The 20,928-nt window shown below is 43.2% G+C and overlaps 2 protein-coding genes across 2 annotated transcripts; both read right to left on the bottom strand.

Annotated features, from left to right (window-relative positions):
- Nucleotides 1–214: 214 nt before the first annotated feature.
- On the bottom strand, nt 215–9,489 carry LOC121611600 (myotilin-like). Its single transcript, XM_041944224.1, has 9 exons — nt 9,308–9,489; nt 8,552–8,702; nt 8,227–8,328; nt 7,441–7,478; nt 6,298–6,436; nt 5,913–6,120; nt 5,574–5,739; nt 4,289–4,422; nt 215–2,323 (listed from the first exon to the last, which is right to left on the bottom strand). The coding sequence occupies exons 3-9, from the start codon at nt 8,305–8,307 to the stop codon at nt 2,181–2,183; spliced, it is 909 nt and encodes a 302-aa protein (XP_041800158.1). The 5' UTR covers nt 8,308–8,328; nt 8,552–8,702; nt 9,308–9,489; the 3' UTR covers nt 215–2,180.
- Nucleotides 8,315–19,034, bottom strand: LOC121612015 (palladin-like). The gene is made up of 11 exons (XM_041944756.1): nt 19,027–19,034; nt 18,703–18,778; nt 18,371–18,433; nt 18,059–18,200; nt 17,721–17,744; nt 17,132–17,251; nt 16,828–17,032; nt 11,138–11,357; nt 9,308–10,344; nt 8,557–8,702; nt 8,315–8,328 (listed from the first exon to the last, which is right to left on the bottom strand). The coding sequence occupies exons 1-11, from the start codon at nt 19,032–19,034 to the stop codon at nt 8,315–8,317; spliced, it is 2,055 nt and encodes a 684-aa protein (XP_041800690.1).
- Between the last annotated feature and the right edge of the window lie 1,894 nt (nt 19,035–20,928).

Below are 20,928 nucleotides of genomic sequence, written 5' to 3'. Positions count from 1 at the left end.
CCAGGTGTATATGTGTAAATACTTTGAAGGCAGAGCTTCATCAGCAAGTTAAAAATGCCACTAGAGGGCGCCATTAAAATGAAAGATATTTTGAAAATGGGTGGTCAGGGTCTTGCTCATGGACACCTCCTCATCTCTCTCTAACACCAGAACAGTATTTCAAAAATACACACTGGGAGGCAAAGTCAATGTCACATAAACTTTATTCCTCAGTCATCCAGTGATATGTAGAACATCTTACACAACAAACAGTACTTAGGAGGATACACACTAATACCTGCAGGTTCAAATCAAAACAGGAAGGACCTAACTTACCAAAACTATTCTGCTTCATGCAAAATCCAGTGTTTAATCCTGTTTGACCCAAACTTCCTGACAAACTGCTGGAAGAAGGACTTTAGCTCATGTTCATGTTTAAATGCAGTTGAAGTACATCGCATTTGAAATTTGAAGAAAATTCAGTTTGGCCACGCAGGGTTAAATACCAGATTTTCAGTTTGCATGCAGATCCAGCCAAAAAATACCAGGTTTCATGAAATGACTTTATGTCTGGCAGTAACAACAAACAGTTCCAAGGTAAGCAGGCAACTCAAGCCTCATTTTGACAGATCTTTTCATGGAAGGCTCTGGTCAGAAATGGAGAGTTTGGCAAATCTGGTCACAGGCTGACATACTGATACCTATTTCAGCTGAACATACTGAATCAATGATGCATGCAGGCACCGAAGGAGAAAAACTCAATTTTCTCCTCTTGAGTTAAGTTTAAAAACATGTCTTATCTGCACTGCAGATGTGATAAAATGTAAACTTTTCAAAGCAAGTTAGGTCTAAGTGTTCTTTTGAGTGCAGGTCAGGTTTTGGTATCAGGATGGCAGCCTGTTGCTCTTTGACCAACTCACTGATGTTATACACCTCATGTTGCAGCCTTTTGTGGGCCAAGAGAGGGGCAACTTAAAGTACCAACACTGATAACTAATAACTGCAGTTCAAATAAATAGCTTAATTCACATACACTGTATATTAGGAACCAACTTAAAAACACATAATAGGCTGAATTTATACCACAGCAGAGAATCTGAGCAGTAACCAGCAGTGACCTCCGAGCTGTCTTTAAACAAGGGGGGAAGGTTAGTTGGAAATCTGATTGTCTATTCCAGTTAATGGAGCTTTACAGACACACATCATCAGAGGAAACAGCAGCTGTAATTCAGGGACAAAAGGTTCAATTCTGAGGCTCAAACACAAAATCATCCTGGTTTAGCCACAAGCTGGAGGAGAGGCATGCAGCTGCTGCAGGACACAGAGTGACGAGCAGGACTAAAGTGCAGCGAGAGATGATGGCAGTGTTGGATTGTGGGTACTGCAGTTAATCAAGGTTGTTTCCTGTTTTCTAATCTAGACCATGAAGAGATCTGGAAACTGTGTTTCAACATAACGCACAAATGACAGCTGCTCACCCAGACAACAACAACAACAGAACTCAATGCAAGTAGTAATAACTGTGCTGTTTGAGAGGCTCCTGTCGTCAGCCTTCTGTGGGGAAAATGGTATCGTGGTTGGTGGCTGGGATAAAACTGGCAGCAGGGCTGACTCTGCCACACTGTCTCCAGGTCTATTAATACACCCATGAGCCACACACAGCATTTTGCTGAGACAGTCCGGACGGGCAGAGTGGAGAGGCTTACAGGCATGTATCGAACAGAGCTCTGCATCCTTAAACTACAGGCAGACAGGAAGAGGACGGGCACAGTGGTGACAAACAGCGGCAGATGGACAACATGGGGTGTGATTATGAACACATTGCCATCAAGGTAGCTATCAAGTGCTCCTGATGGTTAGGCCTGTTTTTCCTCCGAGTATTTCAAACACATAGCACATAATGAATGGAGGGTGGGTTGTCTTGTAGCTTAATCTTGAAAATTTTGAATTTGTTCAAGAAATCTGAAATGGAAGAGTACTATTGCTGAGCCTCGTACAACAACACAACCGAAATGCAGCTTGTTTAACTGACCCGACCTGGCTTGGCCTCAGAGGGATTCGGAAACGTGTCCTCGTCTGCTGCAGTGGTGTTGGGTAACTGCATCTTTCTGGACACGACGGCGAGTCCAGGCTCCGGCCCAGTTTGACAGCTCTGAGAGGTGTGATGGCGATGTGAGGATGTGACGGGGTTTAGTGCGGGTCTACAGCTCTTCGCTCTCGTACAGCGGGGCGGTGTGCTGGCCGGGGCTCTCCACGGTCACAGCGGGGATGTGGCTCAGGGAGGACAGCAGCTTCAGCGTCTTCGAGGCAGGGGGCGCCGTCTTCATGGGCGGGGCTGTGCGAGCTGCGAGGGGGCAGAGAGAGGGGAGTGATGAATTCAGTTTTACCTTCACTCATCAATGACACATGTACTCATTTTGACTGATATTTTTTCATATTGTTTGGCCAGTTTTAATATTTGGACTGGAACAGTATTATAAGAAGAACTGTATTATTACCAACACTATTATTATCTTATTACAGTATGACCATACCTGTCTGTACTTTTACAAGCGTGGCATCTCTTAAATCAACTCTGAAAACAACCTCCATATATTATAGTTTACATTACTTTATTATTTTACACTAACAACAGATTAAAACATCTAACTTGTGATTAGTCATTCAAAGGAAACCACAAAAACAAGACAGAACTGGTTTTCTGATACAACATTGACAAAAAGGTGTAGATGCCAAGTGTATTTATAGTAATAATATGAGTAAGACCACCGGTGATTTTACTGGTAGACGACTCAGGCTAAACATTCCTTTCGTGCCCGCTGTCTGAAAATAAGCCCTCGGCCCTGCTGCTGCAGCACAGGACAGCATGGCTCAGCGCCAGACGCAGAGCAGACAGTCCGTCCACGGCTCCATGTCTCACCTGCTGCTTTCAAACTCACAAAGCCAGTAACTGGAGGTTTTACAGTTTCAAGCATCTGGGACCTGATGTGTTTTATGTGTGTATGTGTCCTGTGGGGTGACTCAATGCTCAGCGTTACAGTATTCTGTATGTGTGTATGGCTGCTGCTGCAAACCAGCTGAAGTATGAATTTTAACTGAAAATGTACAAGAGCTAGGAAATATAAACCAAAGTAGACATTTTCAAACAAAAAGAGCTCAGATGGAACCACCCCTGCCCTCTCACTCAGGTCTGAATACTGACACACAGCTGCATGCCAGAGTCGACTGACAACACACTCCAACAGTCACCTTTTCCTCCAACAAACGTTCACCAAAATCAAACAGATCAATAGGATGTTGGAAGTATTCCAGGAGCTAATTATCAGGGGCATGTGCCTATGGAGAAACCTTCTGTGGTTATGAGAGGAAACTTAGAAGTGAGCAGATAAATCCAGGTTTCTGTTCTGATATACTGGGAAAAGATATTAAGACTCTACAAACACAGAACTAAATCCATAGCTGCTATATGAAAATGATCAAACAACGTTAAAAGGACTGAATATTTTTCAAGTTGTGATTTATTATAGTGTGCATGTTTTATGTTTAAAATTCATTCCATTTTTGTGTACTAATCTATAGTCTGAAATAAATGGAATAAAAAGGCCGTCTGTCCAGGTGTGGCATTGTTTAGTATATTCTAAGAGAGGGAATAAAACAATACATTTGTCACTGTGTGTGTGTTTTTGGTGTCACACCACAGTTAAAAAGAGAGACTATAAACTAACCTACATCAAAAAGAAGGCAGGCACTGTGAACTGCATGGCTGCTGAGGCTTCATGCTGTTACACTGAAGTCCTTAGTGATTAAAGACTTGATATGGAACTGTAAGTAAACCCTCTGCCTCGGTTCACATGAAGTGGTGTAAACTCACTTTCAGGTTTGCCAGTAAAGTATCCAGTCCAGCTCAGGTGGAACAGAGGCTCGGGTACTTTTCTTTGTCAGTCCTCTCAATCAGCTGCCCCTCCACAAAGCAGATGGTGTGTTATGTGATCGAGCAGAAACCTAATAGCTGTGTTGTATTTTCCTCCAGTGAGGCCTCTCTCATCAGTGGATGCTCTCCATACTCATCTCTGTGACTTGGTGATTGTGCAGTATTCTTCAGGAAGGCTAAACAGCTCCATGCCTCTGACGCTCATCAAGTTTCCGCTCGATCACATAACACAGCATTTGTTTGACGTGTTGCAGGCTGTAAGGTTGGATTCACAGCACTCTCCACCTGCTGTTTGATTTTACAGCCTGGGCTGCTATGGTAACTACCTGGCCGTCTAAAGCAAATTTGCATAGAAAGATGAACACACGGTTTACTTACTGCCTACATCCAGCCTGGCGTTGCATGTGGACATGCCAGCTTCATTGATGGCAGAGAGAGTGTACCAACCAGCGTCAGACTTCATCACCCTCTCTATCAACAAGCACTGCCGGCCTGAGCCGTCCTGATACAGACTGTGGAGAAACAAAGAGAGAGAATCAAATGCTTATTTCACCACTTAACACATGACCTGACTCAAAATTGATTTCATATGTTTTCACATGCAACTCTATTTTGCTTGTTGTGCATATTGTCCAGTAGGAACTTCAGACAGGAGAAGCTGTGCATTGGTGCAGTTTACTATTTAACGTACAGTTGTAACCTGCCTTCAGGAATCAAAGCTACACAATGACATAAACCTCTTGATTTTCAAACAGGTCTTAATAATGTTAAAATGCACATTGCTTTTTCAAACCATGTCACCCTTATTTTCCAGTGTAGCACTCATCAGTTAACCTGCAGTTACTGATTTGTTGGCCACTTGGGGGCAGCAGAATCAAGTTCTGAACACAACATTGACATATTATCACCTATAAAGCTGTCATAGCGAACTTGGTTCGCAAACAGTTGCTTTTTTTATACATCCAGCAGAAATGGAGCAACGTGAGCATTCATTTGGTGCTGTGTTAAGTCCAATGTTTTCTCTATTTCAACTTTGTTTTACAGCAACTCCTGATGCAAATATCTGGCTCTTCAGCTGCTAAATGTTCCTTTATGTTCACCAGCTAGTTGCTGTGTCAGTCGGTCATTTCATGCTAGGAGGTAGTGTACAGTGGGCTTTTTCTTCTGAGATTTTTGCCTTTATTTGACAGTGAAGAGGCAGACAGGAAATCAAGGGGAGAGAGGGCTGTGACATGTAACAAGGGTCCAAGGCCGGAACTGAATGGATAAGCAGCTACGTTGCATGCACAGTAACTATTTGGTTATCAGTGCACTACGAGTGACCCCTTTCACATACATGTAGTCATGTGATTCACTGACGATATAAAAATCTTGATAATAGGTGCTGCTGCACATACTTTGTGAAGCAGTGCTTCAGCTAACCACTTTTACATGAGAACTTACTTTGATCCTATTCAGGGAAATATCAAGTCATACTCATATTAATTAAATGTAAATATAACTCAACAACATGATTGAGGCAGAAAACAAAATGTGTTTTGTGAAATACTTGATGTGTTATCAAAGAGTGTACCTTCAATATCATCTACTGAGTTTGATGTGCAGTCCTGGAGTGCCATTAAGGAGAGTTTGAGTGTAATGGAGTACTTTTTAGTTGACCCACCTCATTCTGTTCGGATCAATGCGCAGCATGTCTTTATCTTTCTTCCAGAAGAGCTGTGGGGGAGGGGAAGCGTCCACTTTACACTCTAGCCTAACGGTGTCGCCCTCTAGAGCTCTGGAGTTCAACATCTTTTGGACAAAGGTGGGAGGACGGAGAACCTCCTGGGCTGCAGAGAGGAAGAAGAGGTTGCACAGCACAGAGGATTAAGTTCTGTCCCACCCTGAAGAACAACTTTTCATATTAGGACTGGTATAGATTTATTAAAACAATTATGATTGTTATTAAACTGCACTATGATGAAATTCTATTCAAAAAACAAAGATGTAATGACATTTTTACCTAATACGTCGAGCCTCATGGAAAATCTGCTCTCCCCTGCTCGGTTCCTGGCCACACACTCGTACACTCCGGCATGGTGCACTGTGACGATCTCTATGATGAATGAGTGCATCCCTTTTTCACACACCAGCATCTTATGGTAGTCGTCTGGACGGATGGCTTTACCGTCCAGATACCAGCAGACATCTGGTGTGGGGAGGCCTCCGACCTGGATTGAGATAAGAGACAAGTTGCACTTTTATTCCCTCTTCATTTACCTTTGCGTGACCACACCATTACTGTTATATGAGGGAGCCCCTGACCTTGTAGGAATACAGACTTGAGCATATTAATAAACTTGAAATGTGAAGCCCTTGGTGTAAATGCATGCATGTGTGTGATTCACCTTGAAGTCAATCCTACAGAAGCGTCCCTCCTCTACAGTGAGGTCTGGAGGGATCTGCAGGAAGCGAGGAGCGTAACATTTCTCCTGGATAGCTGAGCCCTCATTTGCCCTCTCATCAGTCCCTGAGTGGTGCCTCCCCCTGCAGGGACAGAGACAGATGATTTATTCATTATTCACTTTCAGTGACTGAATTTTACAGTCCACTGGTGACAGCACACACACACCAACCATATTAATACTGATTACGGTTCAGTTTCTGTCATCTGACAGCATGACTACTGAATGAAGGACTTTTCTATCTTTCCAGTTGCAGTTATAAGACACTCTGTACAGTTAGGGATATTTATGGCACAGATTAAGTAAACACAGGCTACAACAGGGAATTTATAAAACACTTTCTTTGAAATGTTCATTCTTTGCCTATAAAATTCTCCCATTTCTACCTCGAAGCCCATGAAAATGTTGTCATGTTGCAAGATGATAAACGATAATGAAAATCTGAATCAGTCATTTAGATTTGCTTTATATGGAACCTCATTTACAATATAATAAAAAAAACATCCTGTAAGTCATTATAATGAGAAACCTCCTACAAATAATGAATTAGTATTTCAAAAATAATGACTGAGTCATTATGTTCAGAAAGTGTCTCACTATCATGACTTACAGGACTTTCTCTGCATCACATTGGTAGAAATGGGTTTTCAAGAACTCTAGTGAAACTAGTAATACATATATTGGAATTAAGTAATTTAAAAGATCAACATGGATACAAGTGAATCGATCTCAACCCAAAGAAATGGAATATCACCTTTAAGAGTCAAATAAAAAATGACTGTTTACATGGATCTATGATGCAGCCTAAAAAGTCATCATGCATGACTGTGAGGCTTGGTTACCACACTCAAATGGACAGAAACACAAACGTGTGAAATATTTATGAGCTGGACTAAAGCAAAATGACCATTACTCTGAATCCACCTATTTCTAAAAGATTTATTTTGTTTTACAACTGCATAGATTACGTAAATACTGCCATGCTGGGCGGAGATCTCAAGGGCAAATCAAGGCTCAGGATTCTAATGTTGACTGGAATCCTGGCTTAATAATTATGAGCAGCATTGATACATAAAGTGTCTTTACCATAGTCCACCTGTGTGTCTTCCTTCTGGTGAGTCTGGCTGTAACAGAAAACAGATCCATGTAAGCAGAGGTAATCACAGGTTTAAACTCTGAAAACTGGTCAACAGGTTGACAAAATGCCAGGAGGGTAACTGTGTGTGTGTGTGCGTGCGTGTGTGTGTGTGTGTGTGTGTGTGTGTGTGTGTGTGTGTGTGTGTGTGTGTGTTCTGACACAATGATCCTGTTGTCACCAGTGAAAGGGGCTCGTTCTCAGAAAGCAGGCTAGAAATAGCCGCTGACGAACCTCGTTGGCTTCAGAGGACGTGTGTGTGTGTGTGTGTACATGCATGTGTTGTGTGTTGTGTGTTGGTGCTGTGTGTGTGAAAGGGCGAGAGAATAGAAGGTGCAAAGCCCTGTGAGCGACAGAGGCTTTTTGACAGAACAATCCTGCGCGCACACACATACACACAGAGTGCAACAGGTCAAAATGACAGCATGAGGCAGCTCACTGGGGCTGCTGATTATCCTGCCAGGCTTTTCCAACTTTGTGCTCGGGAGCCCATCAGGAGGCCCTGAGAGGGGAACGCGCTCCCTGTGCAGCCATTCAAACCCAAATGACAGTAATAATGTGTGGTCTTTACTTGATAGCAAAATGAAAGCTAATGGGTTTTGGACCAGAGCCAACATAAATGCAGCACTGCAACACACATCAGTAGACTCTGAAACACACTGTTAGAAATGTTGGGATGGAAGGACTTTTGAGATGATTATGGTGTCCCCTGACTAAATGAAAGCTTTCTGCCGTACCTGGTCGAGTTGTGAGTCTGAAAGATTGTCTTGGTCAAACATGTAGGTGGCGTTGTCTGGACCCAGCAGCCTACGAGCCATACGCTCCTCATAGGACAGTTTCTGTCAAAATTGAAGCTTTAACTGTTAAAATATCAGTTTTCACACACACACACACACAGAAAGTGGGCTGTGGTTTATTTTGGTTTTTATGTGTTATGTTAGGTTCAAACAGACACACACTGTGTCAGTGTGAATTTCTTGGAGTGTGTGTTGGTGGAGGGGTATTTTCTTTTCTGTGACGAATGAAATGTAGGATTCTTGCACTTGCAGGACACACACACACCTGACTGTTTCTCCTCCTGGCCTCTTTTGAGCGCAGCTTCTTTTCCAGATCCTGGATGAGGGCGTCTTTGGAGCCCTGAATGTCATCATCGGTGGAGCGAGCGGAAGAAGGCCGAGGAGCTACAGCCTTCTTCAGGATGGGCTTGGGAAGGCTGGCACACATAATAGAGATATAAATGAGGAAGGAACAGAAAATAAAAAAAGAAAGAAGAAATGAGCAAAGACAAAGAAGAGAAGAATCTAAACGAAAGATCTTTAATCCTGCAGCAAACCTTTATCCAACACTTTGTCCTTCATTGCCTAGTGGAAAAGTGCTACAAACAGGAAGTTGTGCTACATTTATGGAAGAAAGCACTAATGTGTGTGGACATTTTTACTAATAGATGCTCTTAAATTCATTTAATGCAGAGACTGAAATGAGTTCCCTCCATGGATTGGATGTAAAACACCATGGATCACCCATAAACTTGTAAATATAAGTTATGATTTCAGGTGTGTTAATGTTATTTTCAACTGTGAAAATGTTTACTTGGTTAACACTGTGAATGCTAACAGCAGTGTAGCTGGCCTGCTGTGGAGAGAAACAGTCAGTGGAGGTTCTTCTCAATCACCCAGGTGGTGTAACTTCCACCAGTGAGTACACACATACTGTCAAATCATAGTTAACAGTAAACAAGTGGTGGCTTTCTGCTTAAGGTGAGTTTTTCCAGTGTTTTTTTTTTAAGTGTGGGGAAAATTGATATATACTATGACTCACATGTTTGGCGTCCCCTTATAGCTGGCGGGCAGGGAGACCACAGCAGGCGGTGCTCTGCTCTGACTGTTTGTGGGAGTGCTGGGCTGCGGGAGAGAGGAGGAGGAGGAGGAGGGAGAGAGAGGGGAGCGAGGTAGGGAAGGGGACACTGGGAGAGGCTGCTGAGGCAGGGAGGACAGAGTGGAGGAGGCCCTCATGGGGAGGAGAGGGCTGGAGGGAGGGAGTGGGGAGCGGGAGCAGGTGGGGGGGAGTGGTGAGCGGGAAGGGGAGGTGGAGGGGTGGGGAAGGTTGGAGTTGGGGGAGAGCTTGGAGGAGGAAAAAGGGGAGAAGGCGGACTGGGAGGGCAACACAGAGCAGAGGAAAGCAGCGGGTGCTGACATGGTGTCCTGGTTTGCCGGCAGGGTGGCGCTGCCGAGGCCAGTGGCGCTGGGGATGCTGGGGGTGAGGGTTATGGTGGAACGCATGGTGGTGCGGGGGAGAGAAGAGGAGGAGACTGGGAGAGGGGAAGAGGAGGTGGTGGAGTCAGTGGGACTGAGCAAGGGGGCAGCGCAGGAAAGAGGAGGTGCAGCAGAAGAGGCCGGGTTGGAAACTGGAGAGCTGAGACTGGATGAGGAGGGAGAGGACTTGCTTGTGCCATTGGCCTGGGTCTGGGTCTGGGTCTGGATCTGGGTCTGGGCAACAGACTGGGTTTGGTTCTGACTGAGGCTTAGTGACTGAAACTGTGACTGGGTCTGAGACAAGGACCTGGACACTGACTGAGTCTGAGAAAAAGACTGACTTTGTGTAGACATCATTTTAGTTTGGCTCTGTGTGTCTGGAACATTTGGACTCTTTTGGGGACTGTTGAGACTCTGTTGGGAGTTATTTTGGTTCTCCTGGGCCTCCCTCAGAACACTTTCATAGCTGGGTGCCTGGAAGGAAGGCTGCGATTGAATAAAATGCCTCGGTCGCTCATAGTTAAAGGCACTGGGAGGGAAGGCGCTGGGAGTGAAGGTAGGCAGGTCTGACAGGTTCATGTTGTTGCCTCCTGGCTGGGAGGACTGAAAGGGAGGAGACACACATTTACAAAAAGTGAACCAGGTGGATTTCTACTTTTTCTGAGTGTAATGACGAAGAGAAATTCAGAAACATTTACACCTCTCTATTCGCTGGGATGAAGCTAACTGACATGCTTCTCAAATATCAAATGTTGCTAATTTTGAAAACACATTCAAGAGAATATTCAAGGTGTAGTTAAGAGGTTCAGTGATTCAGTATCTGACCAAAAGTGAAATATGGTCATAATCCTCCCTTCTGTTCCTGAGTTATGGTGCTGAATAATGGACAGAAAATTGCTTTTGCAGAACATTAGAATATTACAGTCAAGTTGACCTTTGACCTTTCAGATATAAAACGTCATCATTTAAATTTATCCTGTGAGACATTTACGGTAAATTTAGTCATAATTAGCATACAAATTACTGAGATATGTGCTTTGTGAGGTCACGTGACCTTTCACCTTTGACCAGTTAAATCTAATTAGTTCATCCTGAAGTCTAAGTGGACGTTTGTGCCAAATTTGAAGAAATTGCCTCAAGGTGTTGCTGAGATATTACAGATACTCATATACGGTATATTGCAGACTACCATGGCTGCATATAGTATACATTTATTTACTTATCTATCAGCTGGTGTTCTCTCTAACGTCTGTGTTAATTATAATTTAGCATTCACATTAAACCTTTTAAACACATCAACTCACACAAAACAGTATGTAGTATGATGGTGAACATTGACAACGGTAGCAAAAAGGTTCTCAGACAGCACAGCAGCTTGCGTAAGAAATGTTCTTACAGTGAAACTGAGCTTGCTTGGGGTGAACAGCTTGGATGTTTGGGTTGTCTCCTTGACTTGGGCTGGTGGTGGTGGTGAGGGTGGAGGGGGAGGGCTGGGCGTACAGGCTCGGACAGTGACTTCTGGTGACCTTTGTCCCTGTGAGCTCAGGGCACTTTCCTCCTCCCTGCAACCAAAGCGCTGTTCAGAGAAGTGGTTGGCCGGCTCAGGCTCTGGAAAACTGAAAGACAGAAACAGACGCGTTAGCAAAGATTTGAATATATTCAAAGCCAGAGAGTCATAGAGTCTGATGAGTAACATACAGTTATAGTTCTGATGAAAATTTTGCAAAGTTCCTGCTAAAGAGATTGTATCCATGACACCCCCCTGATCTCCAGGCAGTGCAAACCTAGTTCCAAACCCCAGCAAGAAATAATACCCAGATCCACAGACCCTAAACAGTTGTTGTTACTAAGTATAGGAGTGCAAACATCCAATTGGGTAAAAGTTGAGTGCTTGCATGCAGGAGAACTACAGCCTGACGTACGGGTCCTCTGATAAACAGACTGAAGCTACATGGATTGAGGCTGCACTGGCTAACTTGCAGACAAAATGTTCATTGTATGTCCTTTATGTCTCAATGGTTGCCACATTTCACATTCATCCAACGCTGATTCTGCACCAGCTGATGTTTATAATGTTAACCACCTTTTACCATCAACATATTAACTGGTGAGCAAAATTACAAAGTATCTTTAACAACACAGAACATATGCTCCAGTAAGGCTGCCATCACACTATCGGGAGCGTCTAATGAGAGTAACAGATAGCAGAGGGTCTGCTTCCATTTCAGCCCACTCAGTACTTTTCTTCCTGTAATACCAAGCCTGGCTGGTCCTCTACTTTTCTAATAGGAAAGAATGTTGTTCCCATGACTACCACGTAGTCTGGGCTACGCAGGAGCATAATGACAATAGCAGTCTCTCTCTCACACACTCATTTACTTATACACACTGCCTCGCTGTTTTTCTGCATTTCTCTTGGTCTCCTGCAGGCACAAGACAGTTTTGGCCAGCCAGCATCAGCTGACCTAGAGTCTGAAACTGTAATCTTGGATCTGGATTAAAATATACTGATGGACAATCACATTTTTCACCCAATGTGTGTCTAAATCCTGAGACTGAGCGGTCAAATGTGGTGAAAAGGGTTTAGAACAGGTTAAGAAGGGTTTAGAAGAAGAATTTTGATTCTATACCTTGCAGTTTGCCAGTAATGACCAAAATGTTAAGTGTTTGGTGAGGTGCCGTCTACACCTACTGATTCTTTCTTCAGCCAAGCTCTAACTTTGCACCAGGTTTTACTGAACTTTCTTAAAGGGACAGTTCACCCAAAAAATATTTTTTGTCCTTTCACCTATAGTGCCATTTCTCCATCTAGATTGTTTCGGTGCGAGTTGCAGAGTTCAGGAGGTATCGGCTATAGAGATGACTGCCTTCTCTCAAACAGAATGGAATAAGATGGCACTTGGCTTGTGTTGCTTAAAGTGCCTAAAAATTACATTTGAAAAACTCATCAGCAATGTCTCTTTTCAGAAATCATGACCTGGTTACTTAAGATAATCCATGGATATCATTTTAAAAAAGAATAAATGATAATATACGTATATTGGTCAATATTTACTTTTCAAACATAAAATTATTCAGTGAAAATCCCTTAATTTGGTTATCAACGAAAAGTGACCATGACAAGATCTGACTGGGACATTTTACAGGTTTTTGGGGGACATACCATGTACTAGAAACTGTTTCTACATTACCTGAAACATATTTTTGGCATTTCCATACTGAAATGTGTTGCTGTTTATTGGTTGATGTATACGTTGACACCAGTGCACTGGTCAGGCTCTAAAGCATACATTTTGACTTATCATAGCAGAAAGAGTACAAGTGTTACTAATAACATTTATGACATTTAACTGTGCCAGTACTGTACGCTATTATGATGAGGCAGCATACACAATACCAGGGCCCTACAACTGTCACAGATGCCAGATGTGATGCAGCAATGATTGATGTAATCAAATACACCTGAAGAAGCTCAAATAAACCTAAAAGCTCTAAGACGTGTCATCAATTTATCATCTTATCTACTTCTATACATGTTCAGCCTTTATAATAACCAACAACAGTGACCCTGAACATTAAAAGAGTGAAACTGCTGCTCCACCACAACTATCCTGTTTTTACCTGTGCACATGGCTAAATGATCATATTCTATGCTGCACATGTTGTATACACTACACGTGAGTGGATATTAGCCTGTGTTCAAGTTACTGAATTAGTGATTGTGTGACTAGTGTGTTGATCAGTATGTGTTGTACTGTGTGCTTTAAATGTTACTATGTGAAAGTAATGTGTGTGTGTGTGTGTGTGTGTGTGTGTACGTGTATTTGTGTTTGTGTCATTAAGTGGGCATAGCTATATTGGTCTTGGAATTCGGACATCAGCTGGCAGGTGCAGACCCTCTACTGGTGACCCAACCCTTTTAACATGCACATACACACACACACAGACAAGATCTGCATGGCATGGCGGGTAGGAGTATGCTAAGCTTTCCTAAGTCCTCTGTATGACCGGTGACAACAGAGAGACAACAACATGAATGCATAACAGCATATATATAGTTTTGGGGAAAAGAAAGTCTCCACTGCATCAACTTGCATTTTGCCTTCTGAAAATACCTGAACACTGTGGTAAGAGCGATCTTTCAGACTGGATGGTGAGAGACAAAATCATCACTTTCACTGTGAGAGGGATTTTAAATGAGCATTGTTTTCTTTATTAATTTGTCCATTTATCTGTCTACCTGATGATCACAGACTAAACTGGGTTCATTCTAATGAAAGCTGGAAAAATTAAGCATCTCACCACTGTTAGACTTCTTCAGAACAGTACTGATCAACCCAGCAAGGTTCAACGGCAGTAATCTGTCTATCCACCTTCAACTCATCATAAATCATTGCAATAAATTGATTAGGCACTTGATAGGCACTTGATAGCTCTCCCGTTACACATACATTATACATTTTAACTTCATGGAAAATAACTTGTAAAACAGTAGTGAAGGAAAACACTTTTTGTTGCAAAATATCTTAAAGAAAAAACACAGTTTGTCTTCAGTTGAAAGCAATCTTTACTCCACTGTAACTACACCTTCTCATCATTATCTGAGATTGTTATTTTCATAGCAAGGAAAAAGTCCAAACCAACAGAAGAAGCTTGTTACAGATAATCCAGTTCCTCTTTCTCAAATAATCAAATAAATAAAATAATGAGATGAACTTCAAGTTAGCCAGAGAACCTCAACGTGACCTTAAAGGCCACACCGCCGCCAGTTTCTGAACAACTGTTTGTAGCAGTGAAGAAGGGGGCTTTCTGAAGGACACGGACGCCATGTCTGCACTTCACACTACAGATGAGATCATAGCGCTGGACACTGATATAGAGTGGACACATTACACTCAGCCAAACATACTTCACACCATGAAACACTCACTCACAAAGTATGAAGTCAAAGTTAAAGATACACTCACTGAACATTATCAAACGCCAAAGATACAAATCTCAAGAGAAGGAATATTACTCACTAAGCAGCATCAGTGGTAGACTTCTCGACTGCATTTATTCATCTGCTTCTTTCAGTACTGTACTCACAAGCCAGTGTCTGAGCGGGGATGTCATTTTTCCATTCTCAATGACTGCACGTGAATGCAGCACTTCAAACTCACAGTGTTGTTTGTATTCCCTCAAACACTATACCCAATCATTCTGGGCAGTGCAAATCTGCATGAAACCAAAAAATACAATCTCTAAATGGGAAACGGTATCACATGTCCAACAATATGAGCTCTTTATGTGTGACTGCTAGCAAACTGTTTGGTCTGAAGGACACACAGCCCATACTAGCACTTCACCCATGAGCTCATAGCCCACTCTAAGGTACCACTTGGCTAAAGTATGGGCATGCAGCAAACGACTCTGCAGCACGATAAAGACACATGTTTACGGTGGATCCCTGGAGCCGCTCCAGAGGATCCTCAGAAAAGTGAGGGACAGGTTAATATCATATTTCAGTTCAGTTTAGGTAAATTAGATGTGTGTGGAGATGTGCCAGACAGTAATAAATCCCTTCGGCAGTAATAAATCCCTACTTGACATTTACTGCCTGTTGAACTTAAAAACACTAAGCTAGCTAAAAACTCGCTTCTTACGATAACAATATTGTAATTTCGAGGACGTCAGCTACACTTTAGTCAAACATAAAATACAAATCGGTGTTCAAAGTTTTATGCAGTACATTTGTGATGGGAGCATTAAGAGGTAGTCAAGATTTTTCACCGACTGTTTTAAGAAAACACGGAATAACGTAAGCTAACGTTATGTTAGCTAACGTTATGTTAGCTTAATTCAAATTATCTGACGGTTATTTCTTCCGAAATTGCTTGACAGATGACACAAACCCCCAAAATAGACTAAAGTCCACTTTCCGAGCGCTCTAAACATAGTTTGACCTTTTAAAGAGGACATAGCATATTGCGTTTCCATGACATAAACAAGGAAGGTAAACTGGCTTGCTTAAACATTAACGTCAATGCAGAAATAAATTCTAGAGGTTAAAACTGCGGCTCCGAGCAGCGAAGGTCGCCGGCAGATTGGGAAGGCAGCCGGTAACCGAGCAGCGACAGGGAGGACATTTTCTTACCTCGTTCAGCGTTTCTGCACAACCCTCCTCTAACTTCAGCATGAATGAAATTAAACTTCTCCCTGCGTGGAGCTTCAGCCAAACTCCGACATGAAGCAGGAGGCTGGAGAGCAACAGGTGACACCGCGCGCTCACGAGGGGTACGAGGAGAGGCGGGAGCGCGCGGTTGCGGCTCATTGGTTCAATGTTCCCAAAGCTCAACATCGTCATCACAGGTGCATCTTCGTTCAGCCTCAGTGGTCCAGCATGCACACAGCTGCTCTCCGACTGGACCGCTCACCTTTTTCATGTTATCGGTCATTCATTCAGTCTCAAGAACTTCTCAAAAACTACATTTCTTTGCCTCACTAAGTTGATATAGTAGCTTCATCACTATCATTGAGTTATCACCTGGTCCCATTAGGTAAGTGTCATGGAGAAGGTGAAAGAAAGAAAGAAAGAAAGAAAGAAAGAAAGAAAGAAAGAAAGAAAGAAAGAAAGAAAGAAAGAAAGAATTGGTCTACAATTTTAGAAAAATACAACAGCGCCCTCGTCTGGATACACACAGGAACTACAATAGTGTAAAGAGTACATGAGTAAATGAAATAAATACTCATAGTACTGTAACAATGAAATCTGCAAAGGAGTCAGTGATTGAATGAAATGATAAATGTACAATTATAAGTCTCTACCAAAGACTAACATTTTTAGTGAGTGATAAGGTCTTGCTGAAGATCAGTTGTAGAAGCTGCAACTGCTGCATGAACTGTGTTGCAAAGTAAAAATAATGAGGGCAAGGGTCAAAGGTTGTTCCTGCATATGAGAGATGAGCGCAAGAAAAACATGTTCTTGGTTGCTGTCATACAACGTGAATAGCAATAACGGTTTTGAAATAATGGCGTGTGCATAAACACATAGGTCAGTGTTATATAATGTCTCTAGTGGCTGACGTGTGTGCAGCATCTACTCACTCTGCAACAGGGATGTTATCTTCTTGAGGGGTGTCAGGCCACTCAGGAGGGGGGAGGCTCATGGAGTCGGGCAGCTCAGAGAGAAAGTCCTCGCTGCTCTTTCTGGAGGAGGAAGTCTCCTGTTGGAACGCCGCCTCCTTTTCCTGTCTGAGAGAAAGTGCCTCCTGCTGACGAACGGCCTCGATCTCCAGCTGCTCCTCCAGGTCTGCAAAGCAAGAGACTGATCATTTTCATTGCATAATACAGTCCGACAGGTGAACTTCTAGTTGCTAAATTTAAAGTAGCATGAACTTGGACGTCTAACCGTTGTAAACTTCCAGGATTGCCGAGCAGGAGACCGTGCCGAAGGAGTTGAGGGCCACACATTTAAAGAGGCCAGAGTCTTCTGGAAAGGCCTCCGTGATCACCAGTGTACACAGCTCCTCTGCAGAGAGTGACACAGCAACACAAATGCAGTTTTTCATTCAATAAAAATCTTCTCCAGAAGATCAAAGCAGCAGAACCTCTAGCTTTTAAAAATACCTTCATAACTTCAGAACAGGAGAAGGACTCCGACTCACTAACTGATTCACCCTGTTTGTGTGAATGTTTGCTTCTGGTGTCTTTGGATAAAGGCTTTGGATAGTTTGTGCCCATCATTTTCTATTACAGTTACCTCACTCTGCTCACTTTTGGCATAAATAGTTTGGGAATATGTTTGTTATGCATAACAAACACATGTGCTGTAGCACTTGTAAGATGATGTGGCTGGAAACAACCAATCAGTGAGGCGTTTTTCACCACCCACCGACAGCACAACTTAAAATATGATGAGACAGTGGAACCATATAACAGGCTAATAGCTTTACCCCTTTTATACCCCACTTATTCCAAACCATTGATTCTGTACTGACCTGGCACGGATGCAGAGCTGGCCTCTGGGAAGACAAGAAGACAGAAAAGTCATGTTGTTTTTTGATCAAACTCATCAGCATATATAAATCACAGCTGCTGTACATGTGCACTCAGTGAATGAAGAAGTTTGGCTATCATGTAATAACATTGCCAGATAAGGACTCATTTGTGATATAATATTGAGGCTATTTGTTCATGCAGCTTCATAAATCTACACAGACACCACATTTAGAGTAGTAGTGAGTTGCACAACTTTTAATTTGGCAGCTGGAATCTGAAGTCAAATTTCTGAGTCACGTCCAAGTCATGCGACTCCAGTGACAAACAACACACTCACTCTTGCGTAGTATCCTAAAATCGTCTGAGTCCAGTATTTGTTCATCCTCCCGGTACCACATGACCTGCAGGGGAGGCGTCCCCCTCAGTCTGCACTCCAGGACCACCAGCTGACCCTTCACTGTGGACACATCGTGGAGGCACTGGGGTGGAGGTGAGGATGACGGATGCAGAGATGGGGAAGTGAAAAAAGAAGACGGAGGAAGAGAGAGTCTGAGAGGATGCTATTCTAATCCAGCCTTTTCCTCACCGCCTGGCACTACGCTAACAGTGTATAGCATACACATGTGAGAGTAGAAGAAGTGTGTTTTACCTTGACAAATGCAGGAGCCACTCCATTCCCTGAATACTGCTGGTTGTAGATGGGACTCTGGCTCTGGAAATGAAGAATAATGTGTTGAACTGAATTTGTTTGTTCACTTGTTAAAGAGTGACTGAACATTAAATCCACCTTTTGGATCAAAAAATCAGTCACTTCCTGAACTATCTGTTGATCATGTTCCCGGTCTGTAATGTTAACTACGTCCCACGCACCACATCCAGAGTTCAGGGACATTCACGCTCACCTCCCCGAGAGCTCAGTCGACTGATCTGAGCTCAGTCTGTAACGTGGCCTGTCAAATGAGATGATTCATTTGTAATTACCCTCTGTGGGCTGACACACAGCGGCTGCACCAGGCTGGAGTGTCTCTGAGCGGGGAAGGCGGAGGAGGAGGAGGAGCTGGAGGAGCAGGAGGAGAGCTCTCGAGAGGAGGAGGAGGAGGAGGAGGAGATGGTCAGGGACATGGTGCTGGTCTTCTTCTGCACCCTCTGGACGCTGCACAGTCACATGATACATGTCAGCAGCCATTAGGGGATGATCTTATCTGCTTATGTCTCTGTTCTGTTCATTACAGATTATTATTATTCATAACTGAGATTCTGTGCACGCTGTGTGTGTGTGTGTGTGTGTGTGTGTGTGTAGCTTACTGTGCCATGTTTCAGGCGTTCCAGGAGGCAGCGACAGAGGTTGTTCTCCTCTCTACAAAGACAGAAGCAGAGAGTCACACATGCTACACTCCCTCCCGCCACAGCTTTTTATCACGGTGCTGTAGAAACCTGTGTGTATCCATTTGTGTGTGTGTTTCGCTGTGTGAATAATAGCCGGGGTTTTGAGAGCATGCGGGGTCAGACAGATCCCTGCATGGATAGTGAAGGTTTTTCTAACCTTTACTATCCAAGCAGGTGTCGGCCATGTAGGGAAACAGCAGCTGCATGATCCAGGAGTTTTCTGCACAGTGAGGAACGACAGCAGCTGGATCGCATGTATTTCTATGTACGTGCTACAAAGTAAAATTCCCTCTGAAATACTGACAGTGATGGTTTTGGAAGTGAACAGGTGTGCAGCAGGTAGATACTGAAAAAAAAAACATCTTTATGGCAAGAAAGGTATAAGAATTTCAACTTTCCCAAAGTTCTGGTTCACTGCAGGACTGATGCATTGGGTTGCTCGGGTTACTCAGTTTGTTGTATTTGTGCATCGGTTCTGGAGGATTTTTGCAAGAAACAGAAATGCAAAAAGTTGGTTGGTTGTCTTGTCTCCGGTCAGAGTGTCAGTGGTGTTATTGGTAAGCAGGAAGCAGGGCAGCACTTGGAGGGTGGTAATCACATGGAAGTTCTTAATGCAGTTTGATAAACTCATGCACATATTGCCTGAGGAACAAACTGATTTTTGTTTGCTCAAATCCAGCTTTTCTTCGTAGGACAATAATTTCTCTACAAAAAACAACAACTGTGCATACAAAAAAGAAAAAAAAAGCTTCTCTGTGCTAAAAATGGCCCGTCTGCCAGCTGAGATGCAATGCCTGGTGATCCTCCTGGCATAAGATCAATTGTTTGTAAAAATGCAAGCGGAATCCAGTGAAAGCACTGAGAGGCACATGTTAACTAACATGCTGCCTGACAGAACTGTAGACGATGCATGTTAGTAGATTTGATCATTCACAGCAAACTGAAAGAACTAGAAAAGACTATAACATGCTTGTACTGTCAGAAATCCTAAATTTGAAGCAAATTACAGTAGACTATCTGCACCTGTCCATCATTTAACCTGTTGCTGCTGTGACACACACAGAAGTCCTGTCGCACAGTCTGTTCCTTCTTAAGTGTTACAAAGCTGAAGAGGCAAGGTCTAAGAAAACGCTTGTGTGTTTTATTCCCTGAACACCAGCTGGTTGATTTAATTTAATCCTGTCATAAACCACAGATACACACAAAACACAGATTCAATTCAACAAGTGCAAACACAGAATGCCACATTATGTCAGCTTTCAGGTCCAAGGTCTGTGCAGCCTGGTGGGTGTACTTGAATATGTCCTCTGTCACCATCAGGCCAACAAATGCATCACTTCCTACCTGCCAGATCACTGTTAGCAATAGTCTGGGGTATTGCAGCTAATTGAAAGTACATGGAGCTTTTCATCGTTTCACACCCTCAAATCCCAGCCTGCTGCCCTCTGTGGCTGTGTCCTGGGCCCAGAGAAGGAGCTGACAGAGGAGGCTGAGGTTCAGGTTTCCAGGCTAAATTAAACCCTGCCGCCTCCTGAGCACAGCAGAGACTCTGTGACCTGAGAAAAATCTCTGTGTCTCCATTAACAAGACTCACACAGACAAACAGAGGAAGGCAAAGCTTTCCTTCACACCAGGTCTTTGCCTCCGCGCTGCCTTTAAGCTCCTCCTGTCTGCCTGTCAGTAGAAGTGCTATACAGGGATCACAATGACTAACAGCAACACAGACTAAACTCTGTCTTAACTAGAGGACCGCAGCTTCAGAGAAAATAGCTGCAGCATGTCTAACATCCATGTGCACATCCAGTTTTCCCCTCAGATAAT

The sequence above is a fragment of the Chelmon rostratus genome, chromosome 9 (genome assembly GCF_017976325.1).
Source record: "Chelmon rostratus isolate fCheRos1 chromosome 9, fCheRos1.pri, whole genome shotgun sequence".
In the NCBI taxonomy this organism is placed as follows: domain Eukaryota; kingdom Metazoa; phylum Chordata; class Actinopteri; order Chaetodontiformes; family Chaetodontidae; genus Chelmon; species Chelmon rostratus.
Note: the sequence above shows the minus strand (reverse complement) of the source record. Positions and strands in the feature narration are given on the sequence as shown.